At 38.3% G+C, this 19,557-nt stretch overlaps 1 protein-coding gene across 11 annotated transcripts in view; it reads right to left on the bottom strand.

Moving 5' to 3' along the window:
* The window catches only part of myo18ab (myosin XVIIIA b), a 206,342-nt gene that overhangs the window by 19,032 nt on the left and 167,753 nt on the right, over window positions 1-19,557 (bottom strand). For all 11 annotated transcript variants that reach the window (XM_084716789.1, XM_084716790.1, XM_084716795.1 and 8 more), the window contains 6 exons: window positions 18,257-18,370; window positions 8,789-8,905; window positions 6,805-6,888; window positions 3,650-3,787; window positions 496-681; window positions 206-345 (listed from right to left, as the gene is read on the bottom strand). In XM_084716789.1, coding sequence (XP_084572915.1) covers window positions 206-345; window positions 496-681; window positions 3,650-3,787; window positions 6,805-6,888; window positions 8,789-8,905; window positions 18,257-18,370 — 779 coding nt within the window. The remainder of the gene's footprint in view (window positions 1-205; window positions 346-495; window positions 682-3,649; window positions 3,788-6,804; window positions 6,889-8,788; window positions 8,906-18,256; window positions 18,371-19,557) is intronic.

Genomic DNA, 19,557 nt, shown 5'->3' with positions numbered 1-19,557 from the left:
CTGACCAAGAAAAAACTAGTAAACAGACCTTGAGCTAAGATTATTTTTGTAGCCTTTAATAGAATAAATACAAAATGATGTCTGCTTGTGACTCAGTTATTTCTCAGGCAAGTGCAAAAATCTCTGGCTATGAGAAATGTTTTTTGTTTACACTCTGTTTCATGTCCTCCACCTTTGCCAACCCTCGAAGTTCATTTTTCTGTACCTGTTAATAAGGTCTTCATTGTCATCACTCTCCATCTCGTCCTCGATGGCGGCCTGCAGGTCACCAATCCTTTTGAAGGCCAGCTTGAGGTCTGCCTGCAGGCTCTGATTAGCAGCCTCTAAGCTCTCAATGTCCATCTCCTGTTAATGAGACAAGAGTCAGCTGACCAGGGCCAAAGCTTCACCAGTTTAAAGTTGCTGGATGGATGCTATGGAGACTCTACTAAAATGTCAAGAGTGCCTGACTGGACTGTTGGCTTGGTGAAAATTGTTAGGAGGTTGTCTTATTACCAGTTCATGTTTTTTGCGGCTGGCCTCGCCCTCCTTTTTAGCCAGTTCTCCCATCTCCTCTTTGATGTCGCGGATCTGTCTCTGCAGACGTTTGTTCTGCTCCTTCTCTCGATTCTCGCTGCTGCTGCGCTGGTCTCGCTCCTCCGTCAGCTTCTCAAGGTTCTCCTTAAGACGAGCTACAAGGCTCTGCACAGAAAAAGAGAGAAGGTTCAACAATATGGTCAGACTGATACCTTAGATATATTATACATACTGTATGTGAGATACTGTAGAGTCTGGATAGAGCTGGACAGTAGAGTGATTATATTTATTATATTCAACTATGAATTAATGTAAGATACAGCAGATGACCACATCACCATCTGCAGTGTTTATAATGGTCTCTGCTGAGGGGCAATTACTTTACTTCAATCAGACATAAAGTGTGTAGTTCAGCTCAGATCACAGTGTAATAGTTCCTGGAAGTCTGTACGTTTTGTTTACTAAATTAAAAGCCCCCATATATGTACATTAAAACTATGCATTTTACCAGTGTCAAAATAAAAAAATAAAAAAATAAAAAAAAGGAAATCATGACCCGATTACTCAAGGTAATCCACAGACATGTAGTTTCATGTAGAAACTATTTTCTGTCTAGTAGAAATAAAGTAGTTCTGGTAGATTCTACTTCAGAGAGACTACAAAGCAGAGAAAAAATATGTATTTTTGATTTTGGGGTGACCTGTTCCTTTAAAGTAATATTGGTGTGGGTCTTGGTCATGGTCAGGCTTGAACACCATGGGCCAGGGCTGGGTTAGGCTGGATTTTTTGGCCTGTGCAGGGCTCTGCTTTGAACCATAGTGGTGGTCAAACGAATGACAATGCCTTATCTTGAGCCCTCCCACTAGCATGGCTAAGAAAATCTAATTATATGCAGTATCATTATCACTACAGCCCTAAAAATGTACAAAGATCAATCCCTGGTTCAAACTCCAGTAATGTAGCAGATGAGAATGAGATCACATTTAAGAAAAAACTCAATACATGCTAAGAAGCCCCTGAAATAAGTATGAATATGTGTAAGACTTCTCCACAGAACCCAGTCAGAAAACAATATTAACTATTGATGAACTTGTTTGTATCAATAATGCACTAGAGCTGTGCAGCAGACTTTCATCACATATGCTTGTCGTTAGCAGAGTTTTTTAACAGGTGATTCCTGCATGAGTCTCCTAAATGTGCAGCGACTCTGTATTCAGTGTGTGCATGAGTGCCAGCAGCACAGTTCATCAGTGAGGGAGCTCCTGCATTAGCCGGAGCCGGCCCTGTCCATATTTCACATACTGAGTGGGTGTTGTACTCTGCCTCCTCACAACTCTATTGATTGAGCTCTGCTACCTCCAGATTTGATGAGTTGTAATACTCAGCTAACCTGAAATATTCACACACTGCAGTTTTTCAATGCTGGTGAGAAGTCATAAAAAACAAACCAAAAGGCAGAGTGAGCCAACACTCGTGTATACTTTCCAAACTATGCATATTTCACCATGGGCTAGAAATCCAGCTATCTTTCAAAAAAAAATCACTACTAAATAAATATATTTATTTTGACTTTAGAAGGGAAAGAGCAGAGGGAGTGTCCCTGGCGGTGAGCACATGCACAGCTAGTAATTACTACACTGAGCCGGCAAAATTGAGCGCAGGGTCATTTTATCATCGGGCAAGAGGATTACAATTTCTCCCTGGGAGCATGCAGATGGTAACCTTTATCCTTCACTTGCACTTTTTGTCTCAGGCAAAATCTGAAAGTAATTTGAAAATGACAGAATAAAAAATGATATTGTTAAGTGAGAGTAACACAAACTAGAGGACGAAGTGAAGCAGGGATGGCTCAGTCTAACTGCCAGTGATCGGACGTTTCATTGAGCTTCAGTAAATGCTCATGTTCAGTTCATCATGAGTTTTTCCGTTCTGGTTCTGCAGCTGATCTCTGACCCCAGCAGCACATTTCACCCTCCCAAAGGGCTGTGATGGTATGGATTTTTTCTTACCACAGTGACAAAGCAACATATTACCGTGGGATGTTTTTTCATTTCATTTTTACTTATGTTAGCTTTGTAGCGTAGTGTAGCATAGCTCCTTTAAAGAATATGTAACATCAGTGTGTGAGGTGTGAAAGTGAGAGAGAACAACCAGCAGGTGAATGATGATGCTATTCACAGTGGAGCAGAAACTTAAACTTAACACTAAAGGGACCCTCACATGATAAGAAACTCCCCGCAAGGTAGGATGCATAGAGGCAAAGCACAGCGCTACAGCTGCTACGTCCTGTCTACCTGGTATACAAACAGCTGAGCTATCTTAAGGCACTGGATTTAGCTAAGATCACTATATATAACTATATGGTTCAGAAATCTTCTAGCCCGATCTGACTGTTCACATTTTGCCGTCCATCATGTTTACCAGTGAGATTGTGGTCTGTTTTCAATGTTGTGTTCTTGAGTTTGGGTTACCCTGAAACACTTTGTCTTTGGTTGTGTCTGGAAGGGAACCCTTGATTTGCGAAACTCACGAGATTTGTGTATGTTGTTCCTTCAATGCAACATTACACAAACTTTAAAATGTTCAGTCTCAGGAGATCTTCTGCAGGTCTGGGGTTCAGTTTCTCCCTCCTCTGCTTGTGTCATTTCCACACATCTGTGCTCTCTTCTGCATCCTGACGTACAGCTGTTATCTAATTAGTTGCATTTTGAAAGGTCAGTAGCAAACAAGGTCAACGTACAAATAATTTGAACTTGGAGCACAGTGGTCAGATGCAATCATATCCCTTTCAGAAGCTTTGTAATACAGTCTGCTTGGAGACGTGGTAAAATACATGCATGATTAAATCCAACACCTAATGTCTTCTGTAGTTTTTTTTTATCCATTTTCCATGTTAAAAGCAGTTTTTGTTGTTGTTTTTGTTGTTGCCTGTTGTTATTTTGACACTTCAGAATAAAATTTGCGGTGATGAGCGTAATGAAGTCAACCCATGGGACCATGGTAATGCATTTATCGTCACAGCCCCACCCTCCAACCAACCTCTGCCTATGTCTTCCACATACATACTTGAGCTTCATCTCCCAGAAGCCTACCACCACCACCAGCAGCACCACCACCTGTCTGTAGCTCTCACCTCCAGGCGTTTGACCTGGGTCTTCTCAAACTCAAGCTTGGACTCCAGTTCACGGATCTTAGCCTCCTGCCGGCTGACAAGGGATTTGTCCACCATGGACTGCTCCTGGAACTCCAGCTGGCTTTGGAGGGCTTGCATCTAAGACACAAACACACAACAACAAAACAAATCAGTTTCTGTGTCTCAATTTGAAGGTTCTCATCACAGAGTAGAAATTCCATGTGGAGTACTGCAAGGCTGTATCCTGGGTCCACAACGTTTTATTTTTTATGTCAAAAATGTCAGCATTTCTAAGCACTGCATCTATTTTCATCACTATACAGACAACACCCAACTCTAAATCTAGCTGTTGATATAGTTCTCTGAAGGGCTAAGCCCTTAAAAACTGCATCACTGACATACATTTTTGGTGAGCCAAAATTTCCTCTGAAAAAAGAGAAAACCTGAAATAATTATTCAATATTCAGTTTCAAAAGAGGAAAATGAAACTATGCTTAAATATTTACTACACTCTCCCAGAATAGTACAGCACATGAGTCTTTAAGTTTTCATTTTAACCAGTTTGGTTGAATGGTAACGGTAAAAAAAAATTATTTTAGTTTACGTCTGTGCTATATTTTCAGTATTCTCACCACTTTAGCTTGCTGACAGACAGCATTCTCTTACAGGAAGCTTTTGTTAGAGACTCCAGGACATGGGAGTTTGCTGGTGTTTTGCTTGTTTGTGTTATTGTGTGACTTTGGTGAAACCGAACTAACCATTTAAATCACAGGAGTCACACAATAACACAAAAACAAAGTAACAGATCACGGCAGTGGACCAGAAACTCCCTCATGAGGGAAAATGACTGATTTTGCCTATGGAGTTTGGGTGCTTTTGTTGGTCTCATATAACAGCTGTTTCCTGTCAGAAAAAGCTGTCTGATGACAAGGTAAAGTGGTGAAAATATTCTAAATCTAGTGTACACATGAACTGATATTGATATTTTTTTAAGTGGTTAAAACATCTTGCTGCTGACACTTTCCACAGCAGTACAATGCCTAGCTTCCTACACCAGTACTCCTGCTGCTTGTACAAACTGGGGACGTGTCAACTGCCATCTACTGTAGGTAATACACTGACCATTGAAAAGTACCTCATACAACCACACATTAGATAATCCAGACTAGCCTTTAAATACACAGACATCGATCTTTTTGTCTCACTTGGAAAGAGAATGAATAAATTATTTTTCCAAAATCAATCATTTCAGACAAAATCTAAAATTGATGCATTAGGAAATAGAGCACATGTTATAAAATAGAAAACCTGATATTGTTCAGAGAAAGGCTTTATATTCCTCAAAGTAGTATCATAAAAAAGTTGGTTTGGTTTTGAGTGAGAACCAAAAGCAAACCAACATTTTCAAATGATAACCAGTCTTAGACAGATTCTGATAAATCATATCCATGGCACTGCTACTTTAAGAGAAAATAAGGCATCCTGTGAGACAATTAAAGAATAGAAATGTTGGGGGAGGTGTGGCAGATGTTTTTTGGCTTTAAAGAAGTTGCAGGACTGTGTCTTTCTCTCAGTCTCACAGTGGAGATAACTATTCTAAAACTGAGGTCTCAGATGGTGTCATTGTATGGAAGACTACAGGACTGAGGTCATACGAAGACAACACATCCCTTATTCTCATTCTGGTCTAATCTCCCCCTCCTCTAGATTTGTCAGGTACAGCTGTGTCTGACGGAGAAAAAGATGCATGCAGCAGCAGTCATTACGAGGATGACAGCACTAACATGTTCAGCATTATTACTTGGCTGAGTTGGGAAACCAAGTTGGCCATCTGTGTCACATATTGCAAGCGCCAATCCCGCTTGAATGACACATCAATTACATCAGCGGTTGTATTTGTCAAGAGACCAGTGTGAAGGCAAAGGAGATGGGCTGAGGCAGCGCTGCACATTCATGCAAGTTTACAAATGCAATTCTTCAGTGGACGTGGCAGGAGAGGAAACTCTACAAACTTGTGTGTGTCTGCATTTTGAGACTGAAGTTGTCACACAGTCATCGTGTTTCTAATTTCTAATCTAGGTTTTAGGCAACAATAAGTTTATTATTATATCTAATCATTAATTAATATGCAGAAAACCGTGAAAAGATGCCCATCTCCCCCCAAAAAACATATTCAGATTGTCAGTCGAAACAAATCTGCATATTTAAGACACTGGAAACAGCAGATGATTGGCATTCATGAAAAAAAGTTACTGTTACTGTTACGGTTACTGTTTAATTACTGTTATAATTACATTCAGACCTGCAAACTCACAAGAGGTGAAAAAGGTGACACTTTCGTAAAACCAGTCCCTTATTGGGGAATTTTTATTTTTAGATTAATTTATAATTTTAATTTTTTCTGAAATAATTCTGTTATTGTGCGCAAATAGAAATATTTTATGCTTTCTAAAGAAAAATAGGATGTTTAGAAATGCTATGTTGCTCTGCTAAAAAAGCACTTGGGAAAATTTTGAAAAAAACTTTCATAGGGGAGGCTAATAATTCTGCCCTGTAAGCCCACACTGTTGGGTTGTTGAGAGAAAACATGTAAAGGTTATATTAGAAAACTAGAGCTGCAACGATTCATTGATGATTCAATTTTTAATCAATGATTAAATTAATATGCAACTTTTTTGATAACTGTTAATAGGCATGAGTAATTTTTTAAGACAAAATCTGATTTCAGCTTCATAAATGTGAATATTTTCTGGTTTCTTTATTCCTCTCTGACAGTAAACTGAGTATCTTTGGATTGTGGACAAAACAAGATATTTGAGGACGTCATCTTGGACTCTGAGAAACGCTGATTAACATTTTTCACCATTTTATGGATTAGACTGATCGATAGTGAAAATAATCTGTACCAAAACTACTTGAAAAATAGGCCCAAATACAGCATGTCTGGACCTATTTTTCAACTGATAGGAAAATGATTGACAAATTAATCGCAAATGAAATACTGGTTAGTTGCCGCCCTACATTTGATGTTAATTTGGAAAAAAAATCAGTTGGGTTTGGTTGGGAGCATGGCTACTCTCTAATACAAAGACGACCAGTAACATATTTTAGTAGAATAAAAAAAACAAATGCTATTTTCTAAAGCCAGTATCTACCTTTTCCTGGATCTCCTGCTTCTCCTTGAGGGCCTCCTCCAGCTGGGCCTGGAGGTCACTGATCTGAGCCAGGTTCTGGGCCGACTGAAAGCACAAACACACAGGAGAGAAGTGAGTCAAGTCAGTGAGCAACACGATGCTGCAGCATGTAGACTATACCTACCTGCACAGTCAAAACCCTACAAACTGAATCTGAACCCATCAAATGCCAAAACAATCCAAAATACAGACAAGACCGAGTAAAACATGATGACATCACAGTGACATTACCTAGACAACTAAATCTGCTGGGAAGATTTTTTTTAGTCTGGTGAAAGCATATCCATAAATCTCATTTCAAAGTGACCTGTGTGGAATATTTGAGACGAGTGCTTTTTTCACAGTAGATGAAGCACTCTGCTACAGCGAGTCCCACCGGGAATTCAGCTGCCTCAATTTAGACAAGAAGGATGGATTCATTTGGAGCCGGTGGAGGCAGATCACTCATCATTCCATCAACGGTGGAAAGGAAGCGCTTTTACTCCACTTTCATTTCCACTTGCCGCTCATCTGCATATACAGCTACATTAATACTAATGGGGGGGCACTCGGAGCTCGCCAAATACCACCGCTTTTCAGAGATGACTCAATTGGCAGGGATGATGATGTTACAACAATTCAATGTAAAGCTCAAGCTGGAGATTTTACTGCTTACAAATTAACGTGGAATTGCCTTTTGACATGATATGGTGGGAGACATGACACGAAATGTGGAACATTACAACATTACAACAGCATATTCAGCATATTTGTTTCTCATATGCAAAAACAGAAAGTAACTAAATACATATACTATACTACAGTAGATTTTTCAGATTTCACTTTTACTTGAGTGTTATTTTTCTGACAAATTTTTATTTTTACTCCCTACATTTTAACAAAAATAACTGTACTTTCTACTTCTTACATTTTCAAAACCGGCTTGTTGCTTTAGTTTCAATGCGCGATCAAAGCAACGCAAAGAGACATAACAAGATGAAAACAACATTAAAGGCCTAAGACAAAAGTGACATAACAAGATGAAAATGACGTGAAAGATGTAACACAACAAAAACAATGTAAATGGTGTAGCAAGATGAATACAGTATTACAAGATATAACAAGATGAAAGTTACATAAAGGATGTAACAAGACAAAAATGACATGACAATAAATGAGATGAAAATTAAGTAAAAGACATAACAAAAAGAAAACAACACAACAATAAATAACAAAAACAGCATAAAGGATATAACCAGATGAAAATGACAGACTAAGATGACTAAAATACGACGTAACGAGACAAAAATGACAGGACAATACATAAAATGAAAATTAGATTAAAAAAAAGAACAATGCAGCGATACGTAAGAGTAGTTGACAAAAATGACGTCACAGGATATAACAACACAAAAACGTAATGTGACAACAATGGAACAAGACAAAAATGATGAAAAAGACATAACTATGTAACTATGCAACAAGACAAAAACCATGTAAAAAGAAGAGACAGATGGGGAGGGAGACTCAACCGTAGAGAAAAGGTGAGGTTCAGTTAGCTTTACACAGAAACAGTCAGGAGAAATGTCCCTCAGAGGACCACTTTTTACTTTTATACTTTGAGGACATTTCACAGTCTGTAATTTTCCACTTTTGCTTGAGTAAAGAAGTTGAATCAGTACTTCTACTTTTAACAGTCTTTTTTTTTTTTTTACACAATTATCAGTACTTTTACTTGAGAAGTGAACTTTTTCCTCCTCTGCTCATACACCAGCCCGTGTCATCCACCTGTTACCTGATGGATGATTCAGTTTTATTGTTGACATTAGGTGCAGTAATGATAAATCCTGCACTGGTTGTCTATCAGAATCCCACGTTTCCCTGTGGAGTTTTTTACCTCTAGCAGCACTGTGGAGACGTTCCTGTGAGAGTGTGTGTGAGACAGACAGAGAAGAGAGGAGCAGACCTGAGCCACAGCAGCCTTGTGTTTCTTCATCAGCTCGTTGAGGTCCTCCTGGTCCTCCTCCATCCTGGACTGCAGGTCGTTCTTCTCCCTCTGCAGACGACTCAGCTGCTCCTCCAGCTGATGGACAGAAAGCAAATCGAGGACATTTGTAAACAGACGAACGCAGCTGTGTTGTCACTGTGTAAGCAGAAATGAGACAAAGACTGGCAGCAGCCTTTCCCACCAAAAACTTTATTTAGAAAAAAATCCCACAAATAAACATTTTGTTCAGCAAGTAAAACACTTCCAAGGTGTCAAGGTGCAAGCCTATTGGTCGAACACCAAGGAAGTGAAAGTCAAAATAGAAAAAAGGAAAAGAGGAAAAAGTAAAAACAAGATAAATAAATAAATACAACAAGAAAAATTGAAGTACAAACAGTCTTTTTTAAAGCGGAAATTTTATTTTATTTTCTTTCTTTTTTCAGTTAAAAAAAACTTTTTGTACTTTCCTTCCCCTTTTTCATTTTGATGATATATCACTTCCTTGGTGTTTGACCAATAGGCTTGCACCTTGACAGTGAACTATCCATAGATCTTTACACGTAGACAACGCATTAACTGCTTTAGCTTGTTGCTGCGTTATGTCGACCTTGACGCTCAAGACTGACCTGTGAACTGAGGAGCTGATCTTGCTTTTCTGACTCCATCTACAGCATAAACCCTTCAACATAACCACATTCATTTAAATCAGTTGAGAAATTAACATTAGAGTGTGCTCTATTCAAAAAATACACAGCTTCTCCGTTTACATGTATTTGCTCACAGGTCAGTCTTGGCCTAGAGAAAACACGTTTTGTCACGTAAAATAAAAGCATTTTCATTTTGTACAAACCTCACAGTGAGCCCTGGATTGCTTTTGAAACAGACTTGCATTTCTGATTTTTTACTGAGACTCTCTCACTGATGCAATGAGCCATTCACTAGAAGAATAAGCACAAAATACCAGAAGTATCCAAAGAGCACCTGTGTGTGACCAATAGAAAGACCCAGCAGTGCTTCCACTCCGCTGTCTTCATAAAATGCTTTTGTATTGTCACACAACTTGTAGTAGAATACAACAGCATAAAGCAGGTGCTCTTGAACATGATCAAGTGTAAAATGTGAGTGTGTGTGTGACATATGTATTCATCATGCAGCAGCAGTTAGAAGAGCCTCTGTAGCCTGCTGAAGAGACACAAACTACAGAACTGATCACTGCCTACCAGATTAGAACAGAAGAGCTGCTACTCACAACATTTACAGCTCAGGATAAAACAGACTGAAGTGAGTCTGATTTACAGTCGTGATGCTGCATGTACAGTTTGAAGTCACAGATGATAGAACACATCTGTGAATGTGTTAGCAATGCACATATATAATACTAATGTGTTGCTGTATATGTCAGTTTCAGTTTGGTTAATGAAAGTATTACAACTAGACGCACTCACTGTACATGATCCTGCTTATTACATGACTGAATCAAAATCAATAATGACTTAAAGACTGATTAACAATGATTTGGAATATGATCAGAACTGTGTCCATAGCAACAGTCTGGTATTCAGACATAACAGAGCGTGCAATGTCAGAATTAACAGAAAAAGAATGGAGTCATCCACAAAGCCGTGTAATAACATAGAATAAAAGATCAAGATATTACTACGTTATTATAACAGATCGACGGATACGTTCACTGTGACTCATGAAGCAGAAAATTAAACTTGCAAACCAGTCATTGTCAGTTTTGGGTTATGATTACGTGCTTATATTTTCCATTATTTTGATGATCACAGGGTGAGGAGAGGACAGCCCTGTGCTTGTAGGACCGCATTTGTGTAGGTGTTGCATGTATCACTCTGTGTGTTTGTATCAAGTGCACACGCCTGGCTTTTATGTGTGCAGGTTTTGAGACTAATTTATCACCACAGAAGAGCTCAGTTTCTCACTCTTTAGCACTATATTGCCTGTGTTTCAAGTGTGGTCTACACAATGTCTCCTTTCTCTCTTCAAAAAAGTTAAAAATTGATAAATATAATAAACCAAGCATTCTGCTGGTGATTTGGACCTTGATAACCATGACAATGGTAGAAGCTTTGGAGCTTTCAGGTCAGCTCTAATGTTGAAAATATGATATGATTTTGTGTAATAACAAGTGTTTTGTGATACAGTGTTATAACAAATAATATTGTCACGATACTGGAATTTCTAATTTTGATATGATGCCTTCCAAAATATCAATACTCAATAACATTTGATTGATACCACCAGGAAAAATATTATTCAATACTGAGGACATAAAATTCTAGATTTTTATTCAAATAGAGGTAAAACGAGGTAATAACATGACAACTGACACAACAAACGAGACCAGTGAGTGATGAGAAGGAGACAGCACTGTGAGCAAGTGACAGGAAACAAGACTGTGTGGACACTGTGTGTCAACTCGCTGTCAGAGAGAAAAGAGAGACAGAAAATGCTCCTGGTACCACAATATAGATTAGAGCAGCAATGAAAAATCAATTATTAATTAACTATTAAAATTAATCTGCATCTATTTTGATAATGAATTAATCTGCTTGAGTTATTTCTATAAGGATATGGTTTCTTTACTCCTCTCTGACAGTAAACTGAATATTTTTGAGTTGTGGACAAAACATCATCTTAGACTTTGATAAACAATATTTTTCACCATATTCTGACATGACAAAAAGTCCAAACATATGGAGCACGCAAACTTTTTGAAGTGACAGAAACTACTTGAAATACAGGAAGTATTTTTCCACTGACAAGATTGTGACAGGATTAATTAATCAATTAAGTGAGAAAATGATCAAGAGATTAATCAGCAAGCAGTACTGATGCCATGAAAAATTTGTATTGAAAGTGTTTCAAATATTCAGTATCGATATTCTTAACACCACTACTAACTACTAATACTTTATTTTTGGCAAGACAGAATCATGTGGTGTGTAGTAACAACAAAAATATGCAATTAAAAATTATTTTACTTTAAAGGATGTCATTAAAACATAAAATATAAGAACATTTTCTCATTATAACTAGTTTCTGTTCTTGTCATGGTGGCAGAAGTACTTTGGGAAGTCTCAAAGAATAGATTCTGACTAAATTCTCCTACTTCCTATAGAGCCTGGAAAGTGTCAGAGAGAAAAATAAAAAATAGTGCTCACAAATTTCTAACTTGTACTTGAACTGTTGCATTTATTATTTTGTGCACACAAATGTTTCTCTTTCTATGTCACACCCTCTGGGCACTGTGCCATCACATTTATATCTGATTCAGAACTAGAAATGATATATAAAAATGCAGGAATATTTTCCAGTCACACTGCTGTGGTTATTTATCATCTATTCTTGAGAATTGGGACAAACAATAGGTATAAAACAGATACAAATGAGCTTTTATAATCGTCTTTGTTTTAAAATCGATTCTTTTATGAAAATGTGTCCCAGATTTACATCAACGCTGTCAGATTTGAACAAAAATATGGTTTAATCAGCCATAAAGAGGGTCAGCTATACCCTTAGGACCCCTGTCTCACTTCCTGGTTTAGGCAGGAATACTGCTGAAACACAAGTAAACTTTCTATTTTAGACCAAATCATTAAATTATATTTCTTTCAGATGTGTCTCAACCGTAACATATTGACTCTGTAGCTCTTCTAAATCAAAGCTAAATAAGAATTTTGGTTTAAAAATGTGTATTTTGATTAACATTAAGAGACTCTGAGGCACTTTAAAAAATAAAATGACTGCTCACTATGACTATGATGTGAAATTAAAAAATGGAACATTTTGTCAACTCTGTGAGACGTCAACTCAGTCAGACTTCTCATCTGACAGTGCTGTCAACATTTAAAAAAAATGTCATGTCAAGGAGGCTGGCTCATTGGTTTAATAACCAACAGTTTGATCTTTAAAAATATATTTTCCAAAATAACTGAAGAGTAAAATCAAAACCTCCTCAAAATAAAGTTCTGTCCCAATTCTCAAGAATAAATAAAACAAATCTATGCTTTCTTTGCACTATCTGCATAAACAGTTAATAAGCGTAACTAAATGGTCAGAGTCTGAAGCTGTGCTTTGACTTTGTGTCACTCTGTGCTCAGCAGAGGTTTCCCTCTGAGGAGAACCCTTATTAGCTCTGATCACACTGACCAACAGGGGTTATTTCAGGTCCCAGTCAGAACCAAGACATCCAATTAGAGGCTAAAAGCTAGCAGTGAGTGCCTCGTACCTTCAGCTGAGGGGAGGGGCCGCGCTGAAGTAATCCTATTTCTGTAATGACTGCGATAATATACAAAAGAGGCAGAGAGGTTGGTGCAGGGCTATGGATTAATAAATTATGACTAATGTGACTACGTGAAAAGGCTAATGAATCCATTTGCACGTAGCGAGCAGATGAGAGGAGTCAGGGACAGGCTGAGCTGACACTGTTGCATCCATCTTCTTCACAAACAGCCCAATGACGCCAAATCATTGAATCAAAAGACGGCTTCAAAGTGTGGATTTGGATTAAGATTTATTTATTCCTCATCTAGTTTTATTAATACCACCCGCTGCGGAGATGTACCAAGGTGTACTTCAGTAACTAAAAATATCCATGTGGAATCTGGGGCAAATTCATTTACATATCACACTTTCCTTTTTTAGATGCACCGTTGGCCTCACTGAGGGCTGATGAAAGCTTTGAAAGCAGCTCCAGCTCTGCAAAGTGGGGAAAATATTGTGATGGACGTTTGAAAAAAAAAAAAAAAAAAAAAAAACAACAAAAAAAAAGACGGGACAGTCGACAGCATCAAACTTTCATTTAGCACGTTTAACAATAGGCTGTCGGTGCAATCTCAACCCAATTACGTGGCCTGGCTCTTTGTTTTTCCTTTTTTTTCACCCCTCTGAGATTGCCGTGGCTCTCTGTGGAAAAATAAAGCTGTCGAAAACATGCGAGACAATTTTCTCAAAACACTGCAATTACGGCGATAGAACGGCGGGAGAATGGCAAAAACGCTGTGCCATCTGAAAAGAAATGTTATTTGCATGATTTTATCTTTGTTGAATTGCGGTGTATGATGTGGCCGGGGCTGCATCAAAAAACCCTCCATTTATGCAATAACCATTTCTGTCATCAGTTCTCCGAGTCTTTTACTTTCCCAGCAGGCTGTGTGTGTGCTGCAGAGGTCGTCCTCAAAGACACCATTTCAAAACAAACAGCTGCTGACACATTCATCTTATCTCTACTGGATTCCTTTTCCACATGCTGCATTTCACATTTTAGAGAGGGTTTGTATTAGTATAGTGTTATATTTTATTCAACTAATTTTGCTTTTATTTAAAATTATTTTTCATCTTTTTTTTTTTATATCTATTTGACTCGTGACGTTATTATTATTCCCACCAGGGAATCATGAAATCGCTTTTATGTGTGTGTGAGTGAGTGTTTGTGTGCGTGTGTTCAACAACCCTTTTTTACACACATCCAATGGGATAAAATTATGAGGTGGTGACATTTACATCTAAAAGGTCAAAGGTCAGCTTCACTGTGACATCATAATGTTAAGCTCTCTATCAGTCCTCTGTCCTCTGTAAAAACAGTCACTCAGTGAAGACAGCATGTTTCTAGCTGGAAATTATTCACTGGAATCACACATGTAGAGTGAGAACTTCTATTTTGACAAAAAATACACTTCTATGAAATTCCTCTTAAGTTACAGAACAATATGTTGGTGGAGACAAAAAACTGTGAGGCAGTAATTATATTTGTTGGTTGACAGCTGACTTCTCACACTTCTTAACCGGCCACTAGGGGCCACAAGTGATCAACAACTGCTTCAGTTTGAAATCTTGTTTCAGCTCGGGACAACATATGTGGGGCCGTGTTAATGTTGGCAGAACTTTGCAAAACTGAAAAAAGTTGCATCTGACAGTTGTGGTGACATTGCAGTAGGTGCTTCACCATCTGTTGCCTGGCAGGGATCTGCACGCTACTGAGTGTACCCGTCTAGTTTTGACAGTACTTGTAGAGCAGAGCTCACCTGTTATTCTCATCTTAATGCATAACAAATATTTTACCTTGCAGAACACAGGAGAGTTATAATGTGGCTTCTGTGAATCTGAACCAAACATATAAAACACAGAAGTCACACAATAACACAATCTATCAGATCAAGGCACCTGTAGACCAGCAACTACTGTGTCCTGCGATTTAAAAGTGCTGATTTTGCCAAAGAATGTTGCTTTGCAGATAGCTAGGCCGCATTTGTTTTTTACAGGTCTGTATTTGTCTACAATAGAATACTGGAGTACTTCTCTAAACTTGGGGGCCAAACACAAGAATACAGGAGCAAATGTTGCTTCTCTTTCTTAGGATTGGAAGTGTGTGACCGGTGTCTACTTAAATGATCCCTGTGGAGTTTTTCACCTCTAGTCACACTATGAAGCAGTGTTTTGATGAGTTGGTCTCTGTTGCAGTGCATGCAGACGATACAACAGACAGTGTTTCCACACTATTCCACTGATCAACAGGTGGCAGTTACACACCAGGATATTCAACAATGTGCCAACATGGGCAGGGAGGAGAGCTGCAGGCTAGGAAACATCAAGTTAAACAATGCTACATTTGAAATATTAAGAAAACAGCTTTGTAAATGTTCAGGAGGAAAGAAACATATAATATAACACCTTGGTTGGAGTTAATTTTGTTGAGTAACACAATATAAACATATCTTTTGTTTGTTGACAGGGACACTCCACAGAGCAGCTGATACTTGTGCTAATAAACAGAGGAGCCTCTAATTTAAAAAGAGGAGCTGTGCTCCAGTTTACTTAGATCCATATTTACCTCCAAACCTCACTCCTTCAGCTAGAGCTGCAACTAATGATTATTTTCATCATCAATAAATCTGTCAATTATTTTCTCGATTAACTGGTTAGTTGTTTGATACATTAAATGTCAGTGTTTTCCAAAGCCGGAGATAATGTCCTCAGAAATATTCAGCTTACTGTTATAAAGGAGGAAAGAAACCAGAACACATTTGGAGCTGGAATCAGAGAATTTTCACTTTTTTTCTTAAAAAGTTACTTGAACTTATTAATCAATTATCAATAGGTGATTAATTTAATAATCAATTAATGACTGATTAATTGTTGCAGCTCTACCTTCAACTTAAAGATAACATGTTTCTTGTTGCTCATAATAATAGCATCACTGATTGTGTACTATTTTTTTTTCTTATAAAATTATGCTATAACATTAGGACTAACTACACCGCAATACTGCCCCAGATTATGTGCATCATTATGCAGGGTTGACTTGACGACTGACCTTTCTGCCTTCCTTAGTTACTGTTGCTATGCCTGCCAAACTTTCCATCCTTGCACTGCATTTAGACAGTTTATGGTGATAACAGCAAATGTCAAACATCAAAATTGGGAGTAAGCGTTGACAAATGATTCCTGAGAATAAAGTAAACAAAAGCAGCTTCTCATTTCTAGTTGATGACAGTGGATTTTGTCGGCTAAAATTATGACTCACAAGCTCCGCCCACATCCTCGTCCTCAAACCCCCACAGAACAAATGCAGATGCAGTGGGATCTAACAAGTTTGTCTGGAGATAAAGTTACTGCAGCTAGGGAGCTAGCATTAGTTAGCCAGACACGCTAACATTTGCAGCTTATATTAGCAGCAGATGAAGCTCTGAGCCTCCTGCACACCTTCACCACGGAGAGAAATGCAAAGCTTACCAGCCCTAATTATGGTTGCTAACCTGTGAGTGGACAGTTTCTGTTTGCAGGCGGGGCTTAGTGAAGGGTCAATTATGTATGCAGACATCAAATGCACATTTCAGAGACTTATGCAGGTTTCTCATTGTTACAGGAGTTAGTGGGAAATCTTAAAAAAGCAACTGTCGACAGTTTTCAACCAACTCATGGAGCTTAAATTAATTTGCTGGCTGGATAAAATCTGTTAAACACAGCTGACATTTCAGCTGACAAAACTGGTCACCATGTGAAAAATAAGAAGCTGCATTGGCATGAAATCAAAGACCAACTGGTTAAAAAAAATACTTTGAGTGGTAAATCTGTGATCACTGTGAACTACATATGTGCAATGCCAGACTGAAAAGCTGAACAGAAAGCCACAGGTCAATTTTGCTATTACATTTAAAGAAAAAATATTGCATCATTATTTAAAGAATAAGAGATCAGCATCAAAATATTTGCCAACTAGATAATAATTGGCATTATTATTCTCTCTTACATTTGAATTTTGAATGCAGCATTTCACAGTAATCCTGTTGGTACACTGCAGCCTCCATAGTGCTGCTCATCAGTTCACTATTACTATTCCAAAGAGGTTCCGCAGTTCATTTAAAAGACAGAAATACTTTAGGAAAAGAGCTGACAGAAACATTTTCACACTTCCAGTGTGCATATGCATCCTCATTTCAGCCTCTGTCTGTTTAGAGGGTAAAAGAAAAAAAGGAAAAACAAATGAAGTTGAGGGAACACAAAAGTCATCCAGACATCCTCCTCTATCTGTCCATCCATTCTTCTTCTCCTAGCATCTGCTCCTGACCTGCAGCTGTGTCAACTCAATTATCTTTACCCTTCACTGGCTGTGGACATAATATTCACCTTTCTAAAATACCCAGTCAAACTTTTCAAGGTGCCATGTTGTATTTAAATTAGGTTCCACAATGTGTTAAAACCGGTCTCAACAGTCAGTCATTTCTCTTTAACAGGCAGGAGAGAAAGCAGGAGGAGATTAAACCCCACTGATACAGAGAAAGACTGAGGGCAAATGAATGGCAGGAGAACTGTGGGAGCAAATAAGGAGAAAAGGCAGTTTGACCGACACGTGGAAACAGATTGCCATGGGAACAGGACGTAAAGTGAGAAAAGTCATGACAAAAGGACAGAAAAATATAAAGGTCACAAAAGAGGCCGAGAGGCTGAAAAAAAGTAAAAACTAAAGATGTAAAGAAAGAGGAGAGAGACAGGTGTGTGTTTTTAAAGAGAAATAAAAGAGATCTTCCCCTATAGAACTGGAAAGTATGGTGAAAGAAGCAGAAAATGTAGAACAGAAGGAGTAATAGAGGGACGGAGGATGAGCTCTGAGGGAACAGCTGTGTCCTCTAACCCCTTATCTCTGGCTAAAGGCAAGGATTTGACATATCTGCTGCTGCCCAGCTACCACCACAGATGGTGCAGCCTTATAAAAGCCTCAAAAAACACAACCTAAGTGATCACCGCTGATTAACATTGCCAAATGTTGTGACAGCTTTAGCTTTTTCCTCCTATTCGACAACGATATGCAGTAAACTTAATCGTCAACTTGATCAAATCTGCCACCTGTGCTTGTGTCACTGCAGGAAACTTGTTAGAAACACTCCTCTTACAGGCGGATAGGAGGATGCAGAGAGCTGTACTCACCGCCTGTTTTGTTTTGGAGATGTCCTCCATCTGAACGTGCAGATCTTCAATCTCCACCTCCATCGACTTACGAGCTTTGACTGCAGCCGCACAGGTGAACTCAGACTCCTCCAGCTGGAACACAAAAATGGAGGAAAATGTATCAGTTCAGCAACGTCAGAGTAACCAAATGTACTTTTTCAAGTCAAGTCAATTACATATACAGTCAGTGGACTATCAGATCATTCTGGTCCCAGTCCAATGTGCTGAATGCAACAGTGGTTCTTGGATTTTTTTCAAAGGATATACAGATATTCTTTACTCTAGACCAGAATTTTGCAAAGTGAGGCGGGCCTTACAAGACTCAAGAGGCATGAGTCACTTTTGCATTAAATCTATCCTCATAAATCACACAAATTCCCAGTATTTCATTATTGTGATGTCCATCGGCAATAATCAATTCAATAAATTCACTTAAAAAGTAAAAGCTAAAGATGCTCATTTTAACCTTGAGAAAACTTGTAACATTTTTGTTCAGGATCAAAGTGATCCTGTGATAGTTCTCTTTACATACATGGAGGATCGATGACCGTTTTCTTTAGACTGAACCATTTTAAATAAATCAATCTGAGAAGAGAACATCATTTTTTGGTTTAACTTCTCACAGCTTCAACGTGTGGCGCAGAGTTGTGAGAAGTAATTGCTTCGCTATGAGGGGTCACAAGTCAAAAAGGCCTGGAGCCACAATTCATTCAAAACACCAAGACTGAAAGAGACAAGAGACAATGAGACTCTTTCTGTCGTTGCTTTACATCTTCAGAACCAAACTGCTTCTATATGTAGTTGATTTGTCTTTTTGCAGTCATGTTCCTTCTGTCTGTAGATGTTCTACATCTTTGTAGTTATTGCTAATATTGCATCTCTGCATTTCTTTCTAGTCATTTTGTTTCCCTTTGTAGTCATCTTCCCCACTTTGTAATCATTTTGCATCTTTATGATCATCTTTCCTCTTTTTGTAGTTGATGTCCATCTTTTTGTAGTCATGTTGCTTCTGTTTTTAGTCACTTTTTATCTCTTTCTGGTCACTTCACCTCTCTTTGTAGTTGTTTTGTGCCTGTTTGTGGTCATAGTGCCACTCTTTTAAGTTGATTTATGTATGTAGTCATCCTGGCACTCTTCGTAGTCGTTCTGTTTCTCTTTGTAGTTGTTGGTGTATCTCTTTTTGCCTCTTTTGGAGTTGATTTGTGTCTTTTTCTTGTCATGTTGGTTCTGTTTGTAGTTGTTTTACATTTTTGTGGTCATATTGCCTCAATTTGTAGTTG

This window comes from Lutjanus erythropterus, chromosome 4 (assembly GCF_056507025.1).
Source record: "Lutjanus erythropterus isolate fLutEry1 chromosome 4, fLutEry1.hap2, whole genome shotgun sequence".
In the NCBI taxonomy this organism is placed as follows: Eukaryota; Metazoa; Chordata; class Actinopteri; order Lutjaniformes; family Lutjanidae; genus Lutjanus; species Lutjanus erythropterus.
The sequence above is the reverse complement of the archived record's forward strand: the minus strand, read 5'-3'. Positions and strand labels throughout refer to the sequence as shown.